This window comes from Capra hircus, chromosome 1 (assembly GCF_001704415.2).
Source record: "Capra hircus breed San Clemente chromosome 1, ASM170441v1, whole genome shotgun sequence".
NCBI classification, from domain to species: Eukaryota; Metazoa; Chordata; class Mammalia; order Artiodactyla; family Bovidae; genus Capra; species Capra hircus.
The window spans coordinates 58600352-58622804 of NC_030808.1; the positions used below are offsets into that span (position 1 = coordinate 58600352).

General features: G+C 42.1%; 1 protein-coding gene across 2 annotated transcripts in view; it reads right to left on the reverse strand.

Annotated features, from left to right (window-relative positions):
* Window positions 1-6542, reverse strand: part of DRD3 (dopamine receptor D3) — a 46635-nt gene extending 40093 nt beyond the window's left edge. For both annotated transcript variants that reach the window (XM_005674944.3, XM_005674943.3), the window contains exon 1: window positions 6273-6542. In XM_005674944.3, coding sequence (XP_005675001.1) covers window positions 6273-6542 — 270 coding nt within the window. The remainder of the gene's footprint in view (window positions 1-6272) is intronic.

Sequence of the window (22453 nt, forward strand, 5' to 3'; positions counted from 1 at the left end):
CATTTCCCAAATTCACTGATAAGGCAGCATTTTCCAAATCACCTGAGGCTCTTGTTAAAATGATTTTTAGGCCCAATTCAGGGTAATACATACCTCCAGTGATTCATGCTGCCTGGGAAGTTTGGGAAATACTGGTCCACAGGATGTTGTGGGAGGGCAGGGCATGACTTTGTCTTCCAAAATGGTTATCCCTAAAGAATATATGTGTATATATGTCCCTAAAAAATATATGTATAATATATGAATATATTTGTGTGTATAATGAAGTCAATTTCCTATACGGCAAAGATTAATACAACATTGTAAATCAACTGTATTTTAATAAAACAAAAAAATATTAAAAGAAAAAGAAATGGTTGTCCTAGGGCTCCTGAAGCATCCTTTATCCCTTGGGGGCCTTTGACCTTATAACTCTTTCTCAGAAGAGTGTTTTAAATGCATAAAACAAAATACAATGAATCACAAAGGTTACCAATTATATCAAACTGTAGTTACAAATTTTTAAAAAATATATGTGATTCTTTAATAATGCATTAAATGACAAGACCTAGGTGCAGGCCTCAAAATTCCTATAGTTTCAGAGTACTGATGAGTGTAAATGCTATTTTGGTGTCTGTAAAAACTGAAATGCGATTTGAAAATATAAACATCTGTGACTTCTACTGGTGACACAAAGGATTTCTTCTCCTGTGGCTTGATGCTGACATTCATAATTGAAGGAAATGCTTAATTTTGGTTTAGTGAAAATAAAGAAGTAATTTTATTTATATCCAAGTTGATGAACTCCCCAGATTAAGAATTTCTGCTCTAAGGGGTGGAATTTTAGTTGTTTTGGGGTGATATCCAAGGGGTAGATATGGAATTACTTCTCTGTTTAGCCTCTTCACTCTAGTTTTGCTTGCCACAGTCCAGTTTGGTACATTTAGGGTAGACCCATCAGTCTGTATTTTGAACAAGCAGCTCCCTGTAATGAAGGTTTAGCTCAACCCTGAGGCCCATTCCCACAGAGAATCCTGGTCACTAGGATATTGCCAGAAACTTCTTGAGGTTGGATGACACTTTAGAAATGACAGGAGAGGGATGTCCCTGGTGATCCAGTGGCTAAGACTCCTCATTCCCAATGCAGGGGGCCTGAGTTTGATCCCTGGTGGTGGAACTAAATCCCACATGCCACAGCTAAGACCTAGCACAGCCAAATAAATAAATATATATTTAAAGAAAAAAAGAAATGACAGTAGAAACACTCTCCAAGCCCCTCCAGCTTTCATAGTCTATGACTTCCATCAAAATCTAGAGTTTGGTGAAAAGGCTCCTGGTGTTTTTGTTTCTAGAGCTTAAATTGCTGTCATTTGGGGTTTTTTGACAATGGTGAAATTTTCCTTTAAAAAGTCTTTATTTTTAATAATCAGGATCATTACAAGGTCCAAAGGCATCTCTCTCCCCAAAATAGCGCTGTTCTTTTCTGTCACCATTTTCTGACCTGGACCATGCTCTCTGTGATGAGTGCCCCTGCCTAAACCCACTTGGCACTTTTTTGCTTGTTTATATTACCTAACCCTCGAATCTTTCCTTCAGTCCACATTGGGACCCAAATACTCTTTGGTTAGTATTCTCAATGTTCCCCTGGCTGCTTACGCTGCCTTTCTGCCCTGATACAAGTGCATTAAACATCACAAAAGGTGCTTAACCAAGTGGAACAAGATGGGATGTTTGTGCTTGGAGAAGGAGCTCTGAACAGATTGCAGCTTCTAAAGCAGGAAATTAAAAACTTGAGAGGGAATCTGAGATAGAACTATTTGGTATAACCCAGAAAAGAGTTTTCACAAAAATGCTGCCAACTGAATTAAAGAGATGGCCAGGGCCCTCTGGAATATAATGTACTCTGAGGTCACCTGCATGGTTTTTGTCCTCAACTTCTCTGCCAGCCCTGAGGACAGAGAAATCTGAAGAAGGATAGTGACTGGCCCCCTCTAGTCCCTTTTAATAAATTGTCCAAGCCCAGCCTTCTTGCGTGCCTTCACGATGAAAATGCTACCCATTAAAGCCACTGTGGTGCATTCTTGCTGACAGTGTTCCTTCTTTCCAGTTGTCCTTGGATTCCACTGGGAATCCCTGAGCAGTTGATGTGTTCTATGGAAGGTACACATAACCTGTGCCAAACTGATTATTCTCTTCAGTGATTAATTCAGAAAATCGTGTGCCATAAAACAATCCAATCCAATCCAAGTACATCTGGATACTTCTAATAGAAATTCCGGGATATAGATTTTCTCTCTTGCTGTGAATGGCATGGTGTGCAATGTGAGGTCCTTTGCCAAAGGATAAGGCTAGGATATGGAAGAAGACAGAGCTGAGAGAATTGTAGAGAGATGGAACTGGCGCCCTGTTCAAACTGTGCCTGCATCCACCCTGCCGCAGGACAGGAGAGCCAATGCATTGAAGACAAACAATGTTCATTGTTTAAGTCAACTGGAGTTGTTTCTTTTACTTACAAATCAAAGTGTATTAACTAAGATACTTATAGATCACACTTTAGTTATCAGAGCACTTTTCCAGGTGATGACAGCTGAGCCTAAATCAACGCTTTGAGTTAGGGAAAGTGTAGTTGTCATTGTCATTTTATTCATGTAACTCCATGCCTTCTGACTCCCAATTCTGAGTCATTCTCGTAGCATGACTGTATTGAAATAACATTCATCCCAGTGAATTCCAGCAGAAGCACAAAGTTATATGACATTTTATTGCCTATCTCTCCCCCACATCTTGTTTTAATAAAACCCACATTTTCACTTTTTCTTTTCTATCCTCCCTTGTGGCTAAAATTGGCCTTATGTTCCGGTTCTGGCCAATTAGACTTCAATGAAGTCCCTTAGAGAGATCTTCAAGCTACTCCAGGAAAGGATTTTTTTTTTTTCTTTCCCTGCTGTCCCCACCCATCCTATTTTTGAATATGGCCATGATGCTGAGGGCAATAGTAGCCCTCTTGTGAGCAGCATGAGGAAGTGAGTCAGTTTACCAAGGATGGTGAACAGAAAGATTGGGAGAGTCTGGTCCTTGATGACACCTGAGGCAGCTGACCTAACACCCACACAACCCCTTCCTCCGGAATTCTGCTTATGTAAGAAAAGTAACTCCTATTTGTTCAAGCCACAGTGAGTCAAATTTTCCAATATTTACAGCCCAAACATTCGTAACTCAAACAAACTGGTGTCTGGCATGATGAGCCAATTTTCCTTTGAAGGAGGAGGTCTGGCCAATGTGAGCCAATATTCCCTTCAAACAGTATGGATACATTCAAATCAAAGTACAGGAAGCTGGGAATTTGACAGTTAATTTTGCGCACTCATGGTGTTTTCTCATATTCATCCTATCCCCCTGAGGACCCCCAGGTCCACAGTAGTCTCTCTGGTCAACACCGTATCCTTCCCTCTTCTCTCCTCTTTGGTATGACCTTGTAATTTCTAGACCAGCTACCCAAACTGTACTGTCATTAAGACAAGCTAGTGGGAGTAACAGTTTGTTCTACCCTGAGACACATGGATTTATATATTCATGATTCCTTTAAGAGCTCAAAGTGCTCTTATTTCTCTTTAACCACCCAGTCTGCTTCTGAAGTCCACAGGAAGCTGGCATCTAAGACTAAGGAAAATACACAGACTGGGGTGGGGTAGGGAGACCTGATCCTCTGGAATAGAATCTTCTGTTGTCTTAACTGGTTGTCTCTTAATGATAGTTACTTAATGCCATATTTTGTCTTTTGTTGAGACAGGCCCTTAGTTGACTGTTGGAAAAAGTGATGCAGAGTTATTGAGTTGCATTTACTGGAGCCTTGAAGCGAATGGGTAGGACCAAAAAGACGTCACAAAGCCTATATTTCCCAGTGGAGAGATGGCTTTGCGCCTCCAAATCTTTTTGGTTTGATTTCAGACTTGTATGACCATCCTCTTGACCGCTGAATGCCTGCTTGTTGCAAATAACCTGTTGGACAGAGGGTGTATTGGTTTTGATAAGGAGAAACAAGAGCTTTTCCAGTGGAGAAAAGCCACAGATAAAACCTGCAGGGAGTCCACTAAGGCCTTTGGAGAGAATTTATGCTGGCCTTCTGCAGACTCAGGTGCTCCTCTATGCTCAGCAGTAGAGTGGGGGCACCAGCCACATTGGCAGTTGGGGCCAGAAGGGGATACAGTGGGTGTTTCGTGTGGGAAAGTCACACTGTCCATCTCCTATACCAGTATCTACAGAGATTCTCCAACCGTGATCCATCCAGAGTCCTGGAAACAATCACAGATGGACAGCCAAAGAGGGCCTAAGTGCACAGACACCAAAAGCCTGGTTTTATTTCAGATGCAATTAAGATGCTTATCAGAGGGAAAGTTCTGTTCCTGCATTTTTTTCCGACATCCGTCCTTCTGAAAGACTGAAGAAATCCTTATAGTGTATAGGATGGACAGAAACACTTTTGAGTGGGCTGTAGGGATGTTCTGAAGTATTGCCTGATCCACCACACTGGGTTATGGCTACTAAAGTCTTCCTCTCTCTTGAACAGAAATATATGCTTCTAACTCCTTTTCAGTATCATTATTAAAAAGTTAAAGTAAATAGTTTATTGTAATAATAGATGTAGCTGCCGATGGTGTAAGCAGAAATGGTCTATTTAATGCATACTGTTCAGAGCAGATTCATTTAACCATTCATACATCAAATATTTATTTAGCACATATTATGTGCCAAGTAGTATATTTGGACTATGGGGAAAAAAGCACAAAGACATGACTTCTGACTTCAAGAATGTTTCTAATTGGGTTAGGAGGGCATGGCAACCCACTCCAGTATTCTTGCCTGGAGAATCCCCATGCACAAGAAGCCTGGTGGCTACAGACCATGGGGTCACAAAGAGTTGGACATGACTGAGTGACTAAGCACAGCAATTGAGTTGATGGAAAAGTCAAGATAATTACAAGACCCTTCACCATCAGGAACATCCTAATGGAAAAATAAATGCGTAGTTTTCACTCTGAGTATTCCCTTAGCCTTGAAATCTATCCTAGTCAGCCTAGTTGCTTTTATTCTTGAATTTCCTTTTCTGTCTTCTTGATTTTGTTCCTTTATCTCTCCCCGTTGAGATCATAAGTCTAATTTTAGTTCCCAGTCATTCTTTAATATGGTTACTCGGGTAAGCAGTCTGTGTTTGAGGTTTTTGCTCTCCTGTGATATGTCATACTTAATTAACTGTCATCTTCACTATTAATATTAACTGAGATATTAATTTGATGAATTTTAATTTCTCTTAATCATGGCATCATTTTGAGCCTTCATTGGATACCTCTTTAGAATGATGATACACAGTGCAGAGGAGAAATATTAACAGTGTATCAAGGTGTTTTTAAAAAACTCCTTAGTAATTGCATGTTTTCCTGGTAGGAATGTCTGTTTCTTGAACAGGTGTGGGCACCCCAATCTCCTTGTTAGCAAATGGATGTTTTGTCTTGATCACCTCCTGACTCTGTTTTGCACTTTTCAATGAAAATACTTTCAAATTTAAGAAATGTTTCTCTCTGGAAGAATTCTCCAGGGTCTGCTGCATTATCTAACTGGTGAGGGCTCTGTACTATTAATGGAGGCATCGAAAATAAAAATTTGGTCTTTTCCTGTGGAAGCAGAGTGTGGAGAGCTGGTACCCAGGAGGAAAGTGCTGAGTCCAAGGGCCACTGAGCCATCAGAAGTCTGATCCGTTTGCAGACTGTTCTTTCTCTCTTTTTTCCTAATTTTCTCTGCTCTGTTTCTCTTACCTTCCCATCCTCCTTTCCTATTTCCTCTCATTCAGTAAAAAAGATTTCATTAAAAAAGAATTCCTCTGCCCTTGCTGCACATCCTCACCCCTAGGTATTCGTATATTGAAACACTGATGAGGATGGCCACTGGACTGCCTCCCCCAACCCTCCATGCCTTTGCGGCGTGACTGACACGGGGAGTAAACCTGGTGCATTTTGTAGGATGAATCCCATTACTCAGGTCCAGTCACCTGGATGCTGGAGGCCCGGGGAAGAATCATTCCCGGCTCCCTGTTTCTGGCGTGGGCAAGTAACGCTGAATAAATGCCGCTCTCAGGACCCTCAGTTCCCTCGTGAAAGGGAGAGTAACAGGAACTCTCCTTCCTTCCCCGGACTCTGCATCATGGCAGGGACCATTCTGAGCCCAGGCGCCAGATGCTCAGGGAAGAAGACAAAGACAAGCACGGTCACATGGGCAGCTTGCACGTGCGACCTACTCACCTCCAGGTACACCACCCAGGGCATTACCAGGGTGGCCACCAGCAGGTCCGCCACGGCCAGGCTCACCACCAAATAGTTGGTGGTGGTCTGCAGGGCCCGTTCCTTCAGCACAGCCACGCACACCAGACCATTGCCGAAGACGATGGCCAGGATGAGTGCGCAGTAGGAGAGGGCGTAGTAGGCGTGCGGGCGGGCCCGGCCGGCCCCTGTGGAGTTCTCTGCTGCACAGGTCACGTTGATGTGGCCCCCCAGCTGGTTGAGAGGTGCCATCGTCTGGAGGGAGCGGGGTAACCCCCACACGTTTCCTGGGAGGAGATAGAAAACAATGTCAGTCAAATTAGACTCTTTGGAGTTTGACTTGCCTGGGTACATTTTTTGATTTATTTCTTCAACAGATATTTTATTGAGCACTTTCTATATGCCAGTCACTATTCCAAGCCCTGGATATACAGCAGTGAGGAAAGGGATAAAAATTCCTGCCTTTGTGAAGCCTCCATTCCAGAGGAGAAGACAGCAGTAAGGTACATTAAACGTGTAGTTTGTCTGATGAAGATTTTCACAGGGGGCTCAGTCGTGGCTCTTGCCATTGCAGGGGATGCAGATTCCATCTCTGAGTGGGGAAGATCCCCTGGAGAAGGAAATGGCAGCCCACTCCAGTGTTCTTGCCTGGAGAATTCCACAGACAGAGGAGCCTGATAGGCTACAGTTCATGGGGTCACAAAAGAGTCGGACACAACTTAGAGACTAAAAAAAACGACAACAGTGTGTTCGATGATGACATGTATTTTGAAGAACAATAAATTAGGGAAGGAGGTGAGGATAGGATGAGGATTGTGTGTGTGTGCAATTCTCTGCTAGTGTGGGGAAGTCACAGTGTCTCTCTCCTATACCAATATCTAGATGGACATTGTGACTTTCCCACACTAGACACCCAGTAAGGGTTCTGAGTGCAGATTTTAACTTGAGTAATCAGGAAGCCCTCAGGGAGATGACCACTGAGTCATGACTTGGAGGACCCGAGGAGGCCGACTGCACAGAGCCAAGCAGGGGGAACAGCAGGTACAGAAGGCAGCGGCTTGTGGGGGGACTGGGCTGCAGGGAGACCAGAGTGCCTGGAGCCAGGTGAGGCAGGGGCAGAGTGGAGGGGTGTGGTTGAGAGGTCATGCAGGGCCCTTGAAAGAACCTCACTTGGGCTCTGAGTGAGCTGGGTAGCCGCTGCAGGATTACAACCCCAAGTCTACCGCTTCCTAACTCTGGGGACTTGGGCACATCACTTCACCTTGCTGAGCTTCATTTCCCTCCTCTGTGAAATGGGGAAGTAATGGAACTTGTCCAAATAGGGATTTTGTGAAGATTAAATGAGTTATAATATATGTAAGACATTGATAGCCATGCCCAACAGCTAGAAAGTGACATGTTAGCTCTTTTTCTCAGATTGGTCCTTTTCTCGTAGCTTCCCACCCCACTTTCCTTATCTCCCCCCCCCTCCCCGCTCCACCCCACTCCCATTGCCTGCACTGGCCTTCTCCCCTGCCTCCCTCTGTCTCTCTTCACTTCCTTCAGTCTGCCATTCTTTCTCTTGGGTCTTAGGTAGTAGGACATGGTGGTTTTGGAGACTGGGTTATGGGAGAAAGTCTGAAGAGTAATGGGGTTTAGAGGCAGTATAGCGGTTTTTATATTTAGGAAAAACCCACATGTGGAATTTTATTTGAAACCTCCTAATTATTTCATTTTATATTTTTGACTGTGCTGCGCAGCTTCTGGGATCTTAGTTCCCAGACCAGGAAGTAAACCCACACCACGGCAGTGAAAATGCTAGGTCCTAACCACTAGTACGTGCATGCTAAGTTGCTTTCTGTCAGACTCTGTGACCATATGGACTGCAGCCCCCCAGGCTGCTCTGTCCATGGGATTCTCCAGGCAAGAATACTGAAGTGGGTTGCCATGCCCTCCTCCAGGGGATCTTCCCGATGAAGGGGCTGAGCCTGCGTCTCCTGCAGCTCTAGCACTGCAGGCTGGTTCTTTACCATTGAGCCACTGGGGAAGCCCCCTAACCACTAGATGACCAGGGAATTCCTGAAGCTTCCTAATTTTTAAAGACTCATTACTAATTAAAAAAATATTTAAGCCTTATGAAGTCTCCCATCCCCCCCAAAATAATCCCGCATCCATGGGTTAGTGAGCCATATGTTACCAGTTTTTGATCCCTGACCTGGTTCAATGCTTTCACTTTTCAAACAGGGAAGTTGAGACATGGAGAGATTAGTAACATATCTTAAATCATACAGCTTCTTAGGGAACCAGCATGCAGGCCTTCCAGTGCTCTTTGGCATCTGAAAGCCATAGTAGCAGTCATATTACTGCCCTCTAGGAAAAGCCAACCTTCCAACTGTGGGGACGTTTGACGTAGAGTGGGAAAGGCAACAGAGCCCATCAGTTGGCCAACGACACCAACTTGTTGCGGCCAGAAGGGACTCTGGGCCCTTAAAGCCAGCTGTGTGTGTCCATGGGGGACAAGAGGGAAATGCCTTTGTGCCAAGGGTAGCAGTGCCTTTGGTCCGGGAAGATCCCACATGCCACATGCTGGGAAAGCACAAAGCTTGTAGCCTATAGCATGACCCTGAGACCTGGGCAGAGTGCTTCCCAGGGGCTCTGTGCTTCCGAGGCCTTCACTCTGGACCCCATTTGGTCATAACCTCCCCAGAGGATGAAGTTGTGCCTTCCCGTGGCACTAAGGAGCAGAACCACTCAGAGTCCACACTCCCTTTCTAGACTATGCTCTTTGTCTATCTATCTATGTGTATATGTGTATATATATGCATGTGTAATATGTAATTCAATCAATTTATTAATTTATAGCCATGCTGGGTTTTCACTGCTGTGCAAGCTTTTTTCCAGTTGTGGCGAGTGAGGCCTACTCTGTAGTGTGGTGTGTGGGCTTCTCGTTGCAGTGACTTCTCTCATTGTAGAGAATGGGCGGCAGGGTAAGTGGGCTTCAGTAGCTGCATCTCCCGAGCTCTAGAGCGCAGGCCTGATAGTTTGGGTGCACGGGCTTTATTGCCTCGTGGTATGTGGGATCTTCCCAGACCAGAGATTGAACCTGTGTCTCTTGCACTGGCAAGAGGATGCTTTACCGCTGGACCACCAGGGAGGCCCTCTAGACAATACTCTTGGTGTCAAGATCACAGGATTCTCTGCCCAGACTGCTTGGACCCTATTTCTAGGGCAGCACCAGCCTCATTTTGGATTTGTCACCCTGAAGGAAGACTGCGGCATATGTTTGGGACCCATGGGCCCCCGGGGTAGCTGTTTGGGGGAGTTTGGATGAATAGCTTGGAGGTAGCCTGAGATGGGGAGAGAAGACAGAGCGCCTGGGACAGGATGAGGAGTGGGGTAGTTTCTCCTGCCTTCTCGCATTTTGCCTGGATCCTAAATTCAAACCTGGCCTTCCAGGTTTTTGAAAAGGTACCTTTATTAAAGCAGAAGGAGTAAGCATCTCCTTCAATACTGTTTGTTAGTTATAACTAAACTATGTAGACATGTAGTATATGGGCCTCCATGGGAATTCTTGCTCCAGGACCCGGCTTGGTGGCCAGCATTTGCTCTCAATTCTGCTAACTGCAGCTCTCCTTTGATTTGGAGATTGGCTTATTCCTGGCTGTCATTTTGTATCTCATTTTGAATGTTTCAGCCTGGAATGTGAAAGTGTTAAAGTGAACAAATAATTAATTGTAAGGGGCGAGCAGTTTGGAATGGATTCAGAGGATTGTTTAAAAAAAAAAAAACACGTTCTTTATCTTGGCACACTGTTTGCACTAAATATATTTTAAAGCATAATAATAATTTTTGATAATAATTATAATTTTCTCATTATTCGGAGAAGGGCAGCCGCTACCCCGGAGATAGCACTGTTACTGCCAAGAGCTTTTGGAAAATACAAAGCTTTCTGATTGTTCAAGGATATTTTCACCTTTGAGACAGGCTCAGGCCTGGAACGTTTTTGCTTCTGCAACTAGGCCATGTTGGAAATCAGTGGCCAGGAATCACATTTTCCTGGGGTCTGCAGTTGGGTAGTGATGTCTTGGCCTTATCTCATCTTTTGGATAGGAGGGAAGCATGAAACCTTGGGATATTTGTTACCATTGTGCTGGACGTTTCACTCTGCTGAGGTTTGGCAGCTGCTTAAAAATAGCACAGCTGAGTGTCAGTGACTAATTATATGAAGGGAAACCCTTGACTCTGAAAATCAATTCTGAGCCTGATGTTGGAATCACCATTACAATTTCTGATTTACTTACTTTTTGCGTTACACTATCTCTAGTCTTAGATTCTTTAGCGTAGCTGTGGGGTAAGCCTTGGCTGCCCAGGCAGTTCCTGATGGGTTGTGGGTGTGGGAGATGAAAGCAGAAAATGACTGAGATGCTAGGTTACTCCCTATTTCTCAGCTAATTGTTTCAACTTCCTCCCTCCTTAGATTTTATTTAGGATTTTTTTTTTTTTTTTTTTTTAAGCAGCACTGCTTATATAACACAGAACAGGGCTGGATTTTCTTTTTTCTTTCTTCTTTTGATAGATATGCCATCAAGTAAACTGTTCTCCGGTAGGAGAAGTAAAGAGTCTAGAGAATTTCTGAACTTAATATTCACTCTCTAAGTGGACTTCCCTGGTGGTCCACTGGTTAGGAATCTGCTTGTCAATGTAGGGAACAAGGATTGAATCCCTGATCAGGGAAGATTCCACATACAATGGGGCAACTAAGCCTGAGTGCCACAGCTACTGAGCCCGTACTCTAGAAGCTATATGCTGCAACTGCTGAAGCCTGCACAGGCTAGAGCCCATGCTCTGCAACAAGAGAAGTCACTGCAATGAGAGGTCCATGCACCGCAACCAGACAGTAGCTCCCGCTTGCTGCCCCTAGAGAAAACCCACACACAGCAATGAAGACCCAGCCCAGCTGGGAAAAAAATATCACTCTCTAAGTCAGTCAGTTCCGTCACTCAGTTGTGTCTGACTCTTTGCAACCCCATGGACTGCAGCACGCCAGGCCTCCCTGTCCATGGCCAACTCCCAGAGTTTACTCAAACTCACGTTCATTGAGTTAGTGATAGCTTCCAACCATCTCATCCTCCATTGTCCTCTTCTTCCCCTGCCTTCAATCTTTCCCAGCATCAGGGTCTTTTCAAATGAGTCAGTTCTTCGCATCAGGTGGCCAAAGTTTCAGTTTCAGCATCAGTCTTTCCAGTGACTATTCAGGACTGATTTCCTTTAGGATGGATTGGTTGGATCTCCTTGCTGTCCAAGGGACTCTCAAGAGTCTTCTCCAACACCACAGTTCAAAAGCATCAATTCTTTGACTCTCTAAGTAATTTATAACAATAGCCTGATTTCCTCATCAGCAAAATGAGGACAATCATACCCACTCTATAGGGTTATTGTAATGATCAAATAAAATTATACGTGCAAAGTCTTGGCACTATTGACAACTGGGGCTGGAAAATTCTTTGTTGGGGTGAGGGGCTACTGTTTTCTATACTGTAGGATTTTTAGCAACATCACTGACATCTACCCACTAGATGCCAGTAACATGGCCCTCCCTCCAGAGGTGACAGTGAAACAAGTCTCTGACATTGTCACTGTCCCTTGCGGGGCAAAATTGCTCTCCCCATTGAGAATCATGGCTCTAACATCATGTCTGGCACAATTCACTTAAAATATTGTAGCTTTTATTGTTTAAGGGCAAGTGGGAATAGGTGAAGGAGTCAAATAAACTACAATTGCAGAGTGTCTAATGGACTTGGAAATTAGGAGATTACTGATGACCTCAGTGAAGGGTGTTAGATAAGAGTGGATGGAAGTGAGAAAGTGGAGAAGGCAAGGACTAGAAGATTATTGCTGGTCTTAGTCTTTCAAGAATCATTATATATCACACTACTTACAAATTTTAATGAGCCTTTTAATTTCTTACACAGTATTTAGAATTTACTGTAGCATCTCTTTGTTCAGTTCAGTTCAGTCGCTCAGTCGTCTCCAACTCTTTGCAATCTCATGAATTGCAGCACACCAGGCCTCACTGTCTGTTACCAACTCCCGGAGTTCACTCAAACTCACGTTCATTGAGTCGGTGATGCCATCCAGCCATCTCATCCTCTGTCGTCCCCTTCTCCTCCTGCCCCCAATCCCTCCCAGCATTAGAGTCTTTTCCAATGAGTCAACTCTTCACATGAGGTGGCCAAAGTATTGGAGTTTCAGCTTTAGCATCATTCCTTCCAAAGAATACCCAGGACTGATCTCCTGTAGAATGGACTGGTTGGATCTCCTTGCAGTCCAAGAGACTCTCAAGAGTTTTCTCCAACACCACAGTTCAAAAGCATCAATTCTTCGGCGCTCAGCTTTCTTCATAGTCCAACTCTCACATCCATACATGACTACGGGAAAAACCATAGCCTTGACTAGACAGATCTTTGTTGGCAAGGTAATGTCTCTGCTTTTCAATATGCTATCTAGGTTGGTCATAACTTTTCTTCCAAAGAGTAAGCGTCTTTTAATTTCATGGCTGCAATCAGCATCTTCAGTGATTTTGGAGCCCTCCAAAATAAAGTCTGACTATGTTTCCACTGTTTCCTCATCTATTTGCCATTAAGTGATGAGACCAGATGCCATGATCTTCGTTTTCTGAATGTTGAGCTTTAAGCCAACTTTTTCACTCTCCTATTTCACTTTCATCAAGAGGCTCTTTAGCTCCTCTTCACTTTCTGCCATAAGGGTGGTGTCATCTGCATATCTGAGGTTATTGATATTTCTCCCGGCAATCTTGATTCCTGCTTGTGCTTCTTCCAGCCCAGCGTTTCTCATGATGTACTCTGCATAGAAGTTAAATAAGCAGGGTGACAATGTACAGCCTTGACATACGCCTTTTCCTATTTGGAACCAGTCTGTTGTTCCATGTCCAGTTCTAACTGTTGCTTCTTGACCTGCATATAGGTTTCTCAAGAGGCAGGTCAGGTGGTCTGGTATTCCCATGTCTTTCAGAATTTTCCACAGTTTATTGTAATCCACACTGTCAAAGGCTTTGGCATAGTCAATAAAGCAGAAATAGATGTTTTTCTGGAACTCTCTTGCTTTTTCGATGATCCAGCAGATGTTGGCAATTTGATCTCCGGTTCCTCTACCTTTTCTAAAACCAGCTTGAACATCTGGAAGTTCACGGTTCATGTATTGCTGAAGCCTGGCTTGGAGAATTTTGAGCATTACTTTACTAGCGTGTGAAATGAGTGCAATTGTGCAGTAGTTTGAGCCTTCTTTGGCATTGCCTTTCTTTGGGATTGGAATGAAAACTGACCTTTTCCAGTCTTGTGGCCACTGCTGCGTTTTCCAAATTTGCTGGCATATTGAGTACAGCACTTTCACAGCATCATCTTTCAGGTTTTAAATAGCTCCACTGGAATTCCACCACCTCCATTAGCTTTGTTTGTAGTGATGCTTTCTAAGGCCCACTTGACTTCACATTGCAGGATGTCTGGCTCTAGGTGAGTGATTACACCATCATGATTATCTTGGTCAAGAAGATCTTTTTTATATAGTTCTTCTGTGTATTCTTGCCATCTCTTCTTAATATCTTCTGCTTCTGTTAGGTCCCTACAATTTCTGTCCTTTATCGAGCCCATCTTTGCATGAAATATTCCAATGGTATCTCTAATTTTCTTGAAGTGATCTCTAGTCTTTCCCATTCTGTTGTTTTCCTCTATTTCTTTGCATTGATCACTCTGGAAGGCTTTCTTATCTCTTCTTGCTTTTCTTTGGAACTTTGCATTCAGATGCTTTTATCTTTCCTTTCCTCCTTTGCTTTTTGCTTCTCTTCTTTTCGTAGCTATTTGTAAAGCCTCTCAGACAGCCATTTTGCTTTTTTCATTTCTTTTCCATGGGGATGTTCTTGATCCCTGTCTCCTGTACAATGTCATGAACCTCTGTCCATAGTTCATCAGTCACTCTGTCTATCAGATCTAGTCCCTTAAATCTATTTCTCACTTCCACTGTATAGTCATAAGGGATTTGATTTGGGTCATACCTGAATGACCAGTAGTCTGATGCTATAAAGAGCAATATTGCATAGGAGCCTGGAATGTTAGGTCCATGAATCAAGGCAAATTGGAAGTGGTCAAACAGGAGATGGCAAGAGTGAATGTCGACATTCTAGGAATCAGCGAACTAAAATGGACTGGAATGGGTGAATTTAACTCAGATGACCATTATATCCACTACTGCAGGCAGGAATCTCTTAGAAGAAAAGAGTAGCCATCATGGTCAACAAAAGAGTCTGAAATGCAGTACTTGCATGCAATCTCAAAAATGACAGAATGATCTCTGTTCATTTCCAAGGCAAACCATTCCATATCACGATAATCCAAGTCTATGCCCCAACCAGTAATGCTGAAGAAGCTGAAGTTGAATGGGTCTATGAAGACCTACAAGACCTTTTAGAACTAACACCCAAAAAAGATGTCCTTTTCATTATAGGGGACTGGAATGCGAAAGTAGGAAGTCAAGAAACACCTGGAGTAACAGGCAAATTTGGCCTCGGAGTACAGAATGAAGCAGTCAAAGGCTAATAGAGTTTTGCCGAGAGAACTCACTGGTCATAGCAAACACCCTCTTCCAACAACACAAGGGAAGACTCTACACATGGACATCATCAGATGGTCGACGCTGAAATCATATTGACTATATTCTTTGTAGCCAAAGATGGAGAAGCTCTCTACAGTCAGCAAAAACAAGACTGGGAGCTGACTGTGGCTCAGATCATGAACTCTTTACTGCCAAATTCAGACTGAAATTGAAGAAAGTAGGGAAAACCACTAGACCATTCAGGTATGACCTAAATCAAATCCCTTATGATTATACAGCATCTCTTTGAGTGAGTGTCTAATCTGCTTTAAAAATCAGAGGGACATTGTGTGGTCAGGCCCGCATGAGCTATGACATGCATTCTGCTTTGATGATATCCTGTCCCTCAGTGTGGACCACAGTCTGCCTGGAATATCTGTCCGTTGCCTGTTTGGGCTCCTGGTTCCATACCAGACTCCCATTTGAGTTTGTTAGGAAGTTACTTATTAAGATTTATACGGTTTTAATTATTTGTTTTCTTTCTTTGAGGACATGGAGTAAGCAAAACACAACAAAAACAAAAACACCTTGAGTTCTTAACCTCCTTCTGAAGATAAGAGTCACTACCACTTCTGGCTGCTCCTCTGTACTAGGCACTAGTACTTTGCAGATATCACCTCATTTTAATATTTATAATAACCCTGAAGGTGGATACTGATATCTTCTTTTTACAGATTAAGAAGCTGAGACAGAATTTCAGTAACTTTCCTAGGATTGCACAATATAGGGGTCTGAGTTGAGCCCAACTTTAATCTTGTGTTTTCCTAAATCCAAAATTTGTGACTTATTGAATGTATCTATGCTGGTTCCCCTGGTGGCCTAGATGGTAAAGCATCTCCCTATAATGTGGGAGACTCGGGTTCAATACCTGGATTGGGAAGATCTCCTGGAGAAGGCAATGGCAACCCACTCCAGTATTGGAAATGGGTTGCCATTGAAAATCCCATGGATGAAGGAGCCTGGTAGGCTACCATCCATGAGGTCGCAAAGAGTCGGACACGACTGAGCGACTTCACTTTCACTTTCTTTCATTCTGGGGGTGGCCGTAGCTATGGGCAATCATTTCCAGGTGACAACAGGGTTGCAAGACCAGTTACTTGTGTCACAGATCCTTGTCTTTTGCCATCTCTGAACTTTCACTCAGTTACATCCTGATCTCTAGTCTCCAAGGCTTTTCTGGCTTGGGAATTCAATTCAGACTTGCTATATTGCCTGAAAAAATTAATAATCATAACTAATTTATTCATTTATAAGCATTATTTTATTTAAACCTCATAACAACTTGATGAAAGAAATAGCTGCTATTATTATCACCATTTTTGCAGATGAAGAAAGTAAGTAACAGAAAGGTTAAGGATGTCACTGAGGTCATACACCAGTAATTATGTAGCTGATTCAACCCAAGAGCTGTCTGTTTCCAGAGCCCCATGTTCTTAACTTCCCCATTATTCAGGTGAGAGAGACAAGCCAGAAATGGGGGCTAATTTTAAAACCTCACTTTTTCAGAGTATCTTGTGCACATGACCTGACCAAGCTCAGAGAAGACAACGCAGGTGCACACTGCACGTAGGAACCGTGGGAGTTACATTGTCATTATTATTAGAGATAGTCTTTAGCATTTCTATGGCACTTTATTCTTCAAAATTGTGTCTAATTTATTTTCCTACTGAAGATTCATAAGTGAATTGAAATCCATAGCTTATTTATATATTTGGGCACATTTACATTGTTGGCAAATATACAGAGAAAAATCATGCCTGGTTATTGAGATCCAGTAGCTAAGGTAATATAGTTTTTTCTTCACTAAACTTGCCCATTAAAGCAGAGCATCCCCACTTTCCATCACAAATTCTGATATCTGAATATCCTACTATTTTAGTCAGAGGTAAAATGGGGAACTCAATGGATTAGTCAATCAATAAGCAAATATTGATTGATGACAACTGCAATGTATTAGAAACTGAGTTTAGTATTGGGTAAAGTCTACTTGGCATTTGTTTTAATTCACATTCCATAATAAGCAGCCTTCTGTATAGATTCATTAATATCAGGTATGCATTTTGATGCTGTCAGTATTTACTCTGTTCAACACCTCTGCACACTGCTGGCCAAGCAGACCCTTGAAAATGTTCAACTATAAATAAACAGTGTCTGAGTAAGAATCTTTCTCATATTGTATCTGCTTCTCTTTGGTTACAAGAAATCCAATGCTGTATCAAGCATCAATTCTTCATTCTTACCTAAGGACAGGCGTTTTACTGACCTTTTGGTGTCAGTAAGCAAACGGCTTTACCTATAAATTTCAAGCAGGATGCAGAATGTGTCTAGATTCCAAGTTTCACTTGCTATTGCTGCCTTATTATTTGTGCATTCATTTTGATAGTATTTGATTAAACTGAAGGCATGAACTGGAACAAATGCCTAATTGCAACAACTTCCATTGACCCAATAAGCTACTGTAGGTAATGAAAGTCCCACAATTAAACAACAATATCCTCAAAATCATCTGCCATCATTAAAGAAAATATACACAATCATCATCTCAAGTACTGCATATCTCTGTTGGGAATAATTGGATTCTGACTTGGAAGCAGCCTAACTTAAAATAAACCATTGAAAACAGTGCCTCTCCAAACCCTCAGCTCTGGATTACCAGGGTGCTGAATTGGGGAGTTTAAAATAACAGACCCTTTCAATTAAGTAAAACCCTTAAGAGGAAAATAATCAACTTCCATACAAATCTCAGGAATAGTAACAGCTTTTTATTTTTCATTTTAAAATTCTGCCTTGATATAGTTTCTAGAGCCCAAGAAGATCTAATTTTGGGGGAAAAACGAGAAAGAAAATACATTTCTACTGTCCAAAAAATGAGGAGAAAATGAAAACAGTTTCCTCAGGGGTTCAGGTCTTTGAGAAAGGGTACAGAGTTGTAATGTATAGTCTCAGAGAACCACAGAACCCCAAGCTGCTTAAATAACCTCTTAGGAAAACACTGTGTATTAAATTAGAAATGAAATAAAGTTACTTACCCTGAAAATTTCTTCTGATTTCTGGAGGCGGTGGGGTTTAGCACTTCAGCTCCTATAACCATTTACGAACAGCAGACTTGCCCAAGCAAAGCAAACTTTGCCATTCTCAGGACACAGAAACTGTGGAAATGAACAGAAATAAAATCACCCATTTTTGCCTCTAAGGTGAAATCATTTGTGTGCTGCTCTTCCAGCTTCCCTATTAGATCTTACTGCATGTTTCATGACTGCTTTCAAATGCATCATTTTCTCTAGAGGATTTGGGAGGGACCCTGAACTGAGTGTCGCTTGGGTCAGCCCTTCAGAAGCTCTGTCCTTGGTGCTGAAAGAGAAGTGTAGCAGGCAGAAGCAGAATCCGTTTTCTACCTTGCTTTTCTCTTTTCCCTCTGTGCCTCTACGTGCTTTGTGCTATGCTTTTTAGTACATGTGTATTTTCCCCTCAATGCTCTTTTGAATCTCAGTTTCCCACTGTCTTTACTTCTATGGCTTTAATTTCTTTTGAATAATTCTCACCTTTCTCAGTTTAATTGTCATTCCAGCTTTTGGTGGGTGTAAAGATGATTGGTTCAGAAGAATGAGCAGATCAACAAACTGATACCACAAGTGGTTAATAGAAATCAGTACAATTTAAAACACAACTGACAGAATAATTGAACTTGGAGGTGTAAGCCTGTCTTGGAAAAGAAGGTTAAACGAAATATATTACAGAGGAAGCAAAATCAAGGCATGTAACTGGTGATAAAGATGAAATAAGCTTAAAACTATGAGAAACTGAAAATGTTTATTTAGCGGCACTACTTGTTTTCAGAGAACTTTACAATAACATTTGCCAATTAATTCTTATGGCTCCTCTGAGGTATATGTGAGTAATTTAAAAAAAAATTTAGAACTGATTAAAGGGAGATGCAATGAAGGACAGTCAGTGAAAGTCAGTTTCTGAAGCAGCACTAAAATTTAGACAATCTTAATTCATGGTCACCTGTTCATATAATGTTTAACCATGGAATCCTAACTATCCCCTACTTTCTTGTTTTTGACTTCTTTTCCTTCCTTCAGAAAGGGTGGGAACTGTTTCACTACCCTCTCCACTGGCAGTGGATATGTTTGGCAGCTGCAGTGTGGACTGTCATGGGGAAGTTAGTCCTCGTTTGACTATGATAGAGATCTCTGCTGGCTGAGAAAGGCCGCAGCAGCAAGGTCTAAGTATGGCTATTAACAGCAGCCATCATTTACTGAGCATGTACTAGTAGCCAGTCATTTTAATGCTATCTCTCTTTTAATCCCTTCAACAACTCTAAAAGGTAGGTAATGTTTTTACATCCCTAATTTATAAATAGGGAAATTGAGACTTAGAAAATTTCTGAAGATCACACAGCTAACGTGTAGTAGAGCCAGGATCTGGATCTTGCCATCAACTATTTCTGGAGCACGTTCTCTTAACTGCTATGCTACAGTTGTCTCAAAAGTGGAATATTTAGATTTCTCAGGAGTCTGACGTATGTCATGTGTGCACGCATACTAATTCGCTTCAGTCATGTTCAAGTCTGTGATGCTATGTGCTGTAGCCCACCAGGCTCCTCTATCCATGGGGTTCTCCAAGTGAGAATGGAGTAGGGTGCCATGCCCTCTTCCAGGGGATCTTCCCCCAATATGTCATACAGAATAATAATTATGATGACAAAAATGATGATATTCAATGATACAATATTATGGTGATTTATCATTTATAGTGCATCCTGTAATTCATGTTCCCATCTGTATCTTACATAAATCCTCATGATGCCCATTTTTACAGAGACTGTTGTGGATTGAATTGTATCCTTTTCAAGTTCATAATCTCGTAATGTGACTCTATATGAAAATAAGATCTTTAAGGAGGTGATGAGGTAAAAATGAGGCCATTATGGGGTGTCTAATCCAATCTGATGGGTGTTCTTATAAGAAGAGGGAGAGACGCCAGGGAGACACAGAGAAAAGGCCACATGAAGATACAGCAGGAAGGTAGCCGTCTGCAAGCCAAGAAGAGTCTTTAGGAGAAACCAGACCTGCCAACAAGCTGATCTTGGATTTCTAGCCTCCAGAATTATGGGAAAATTAACTTATGCTGTTGAAGCCATCCAAGGACTTCCCAGGCAGCTCCATGGTAAGAACCTGCCTGATAATGCAGCAGATAGAGAAATTAACTGACATGCCCAAAGTCACACATCTAAGCAGTCAACTCAGTACCCTAGAGAATGGGCAGGGAAGGATGAAGGAGGGGTCCTTTTTCTCAGGATTTCAGTGTAGGTGATAGTCAGCAATTGCTCCTTTTATCTGGCACTTTCCATTCATACAACACTGAACAAGTTTCATTCTTTTAAGTGAGTGAAACTCTTATTCATGATTGGCATTGAAGATTTTGAGATTTGCCTTCTGGGAAGGACTCCAGGACGCCTACAAAACAGACATGCTTGGGCAGAAATCAAGAAAAATATAGATCATTTTCATTTTCTTTCCAGGAACCCATCTCAATAGCATAACTGGAACAGCTCATGTACCAGTCATCAGTGCTTCATCAAGGAAGTCTTCATCTTTTGAAGCTGAACTGGGAGATTTAGAGCGACAGTTAAAAGGTGGTAGGTTTCTGATACATAGGCGTGTTCAGGAGTTTTGTCTGAAAGGGAATTGGTGTGAATTTTGTGGTAGAAATGCTTCTTTGAAGTCTTTGAAATTTGGCTCCAGGGTGGCAACTCTTCGGTTTCTCTACAGGAATCTTGCCTTCAGCACCAACCACTGAGTGCAACATGACTTTCTGACATCACTTTAAGCTGCCACAGAGCTCACACTCAGCATGACACTGTGGAGACCAAATGAGGCAATGTGGGGAGTCAATTTTCAGGGCTCTGTATAAACAGAGGAACATTTTGTTTCTCGGTGTCAAGGTCAAGGTAACTAGGATTTTTCAATGTGAACTGGTAGATTTGATTGTCACGATGATCTTAAATTGCATAAATACCATCAATGAATAGCCCTTTGGCATGTTTTTCACTGGAATCAGACTTCCAGTTGCAGAGTGCAAAGGTACTCTGGCAAACGTAGTAAGTGGTTCAGATAGTATGGTCGCATCGTCCCAATCCCTGCCCCCATGCCTCACCGGTGATGTAGTGGTCTTGCCATAAATGAGAAAGCCCTGGATTTTATGTTTGAATTCACTCTGCTACTGTAATAAATGTGCTAAAGAGAAAAATAGTTCAATTAATTTATTATTGTTTAGTACGGTGCTCCAGTCTTTCTTCCTTTCTATCAGAAAATGGCAGCAAGTTACAATATAAGCTTCCCAGCCAATCAGATTAGTACCCATTCCACTGTTTTACAGGTAGGAGAGTAAGAGTAGGAAGTAAATAAGTGATATTGTCCTTTGTTTTTGCATGCAAGCACAAGTTTGTCTGCTTGCATCTTACTCCCTTTTTATATTTTTGTCTTCACTTTTCTACCTATTTTCTTCCTGGTTTTTTCTGTTGTTGTTTTTTCCTATCTCCATCAGATAATCTTTCATTCTTTAACCTTTTTCTCACTTTTCCCAATATTTGATTTCTTTTCTTCTTCCCTGAATTACATACAAATGGGAATGGGGATGGAATAGAATTAGAAAAATTTAACTCATCATTTATTTAAAGAGGAATTTGGGTTGATGAGTATGGCAGGTTGTATCTTCCAAAGAGGGCTTCCCTGGTGGCTCAGTGGTGAAGAGTCCACTTGCCAGTGCAGAAGATGTGAGTTTGATCCCTGGGTCAGGAAGATCTGGAGAAGGAAATGGCAACCCAAAGACAGTTGCCCCACAACCCTGGCTGAGCTTCCAGCTGGAACCTAGCATCAACTTGTCAACCCTACGAGTAAGTCATTTTGTAAGTGGCTATTCTAATCTCCAGCTGAGCTGTCCAGTAGGCGCCATGTACAACAGAGACAAGCTATCTCTGCAAAGCTCTGCCCAAATTTCAGATTCATGACCATTATAAATGTCTGATACTGTTTTAAGCCAATAATTTTATTATATGGCAATAGGTAATATATTGAGTTCAGTCTGTATAGCACTTGTCATATTTAGTGTTCAGAACAGCACATTTCAAATTCTATCAAATCCCATCACATTCTGAAGCAATTGCCATTTAATTATTTAGAGTGGGTTTTTTTTTTTGAGTCTCAGCTGCTGTTTATGTAACTGATTTTATAAAACTGTGTTACTCAAAGTATTGGGCCATGGACCAGGAGAAGCAATGGTAACTTCACTTTGGAAGTTGTTAGAAATGGAGAATCTTGGGTACCACCCCAGACTTGCTGAATCTAGAATCACTGTCTTAACAAGATTCTTAGGTTATTCGTTAAAGTTTGAGAAGCACTGGTGTAAAGAACAAGCCTGCTAAAAGTTACAGATACAACAGGAAGAGTTTGCTATTTATTTTCCATTTGTTTTTGCCACTCTCCTGGAAATTAGGAGGCTGTATGTAGCGGGTA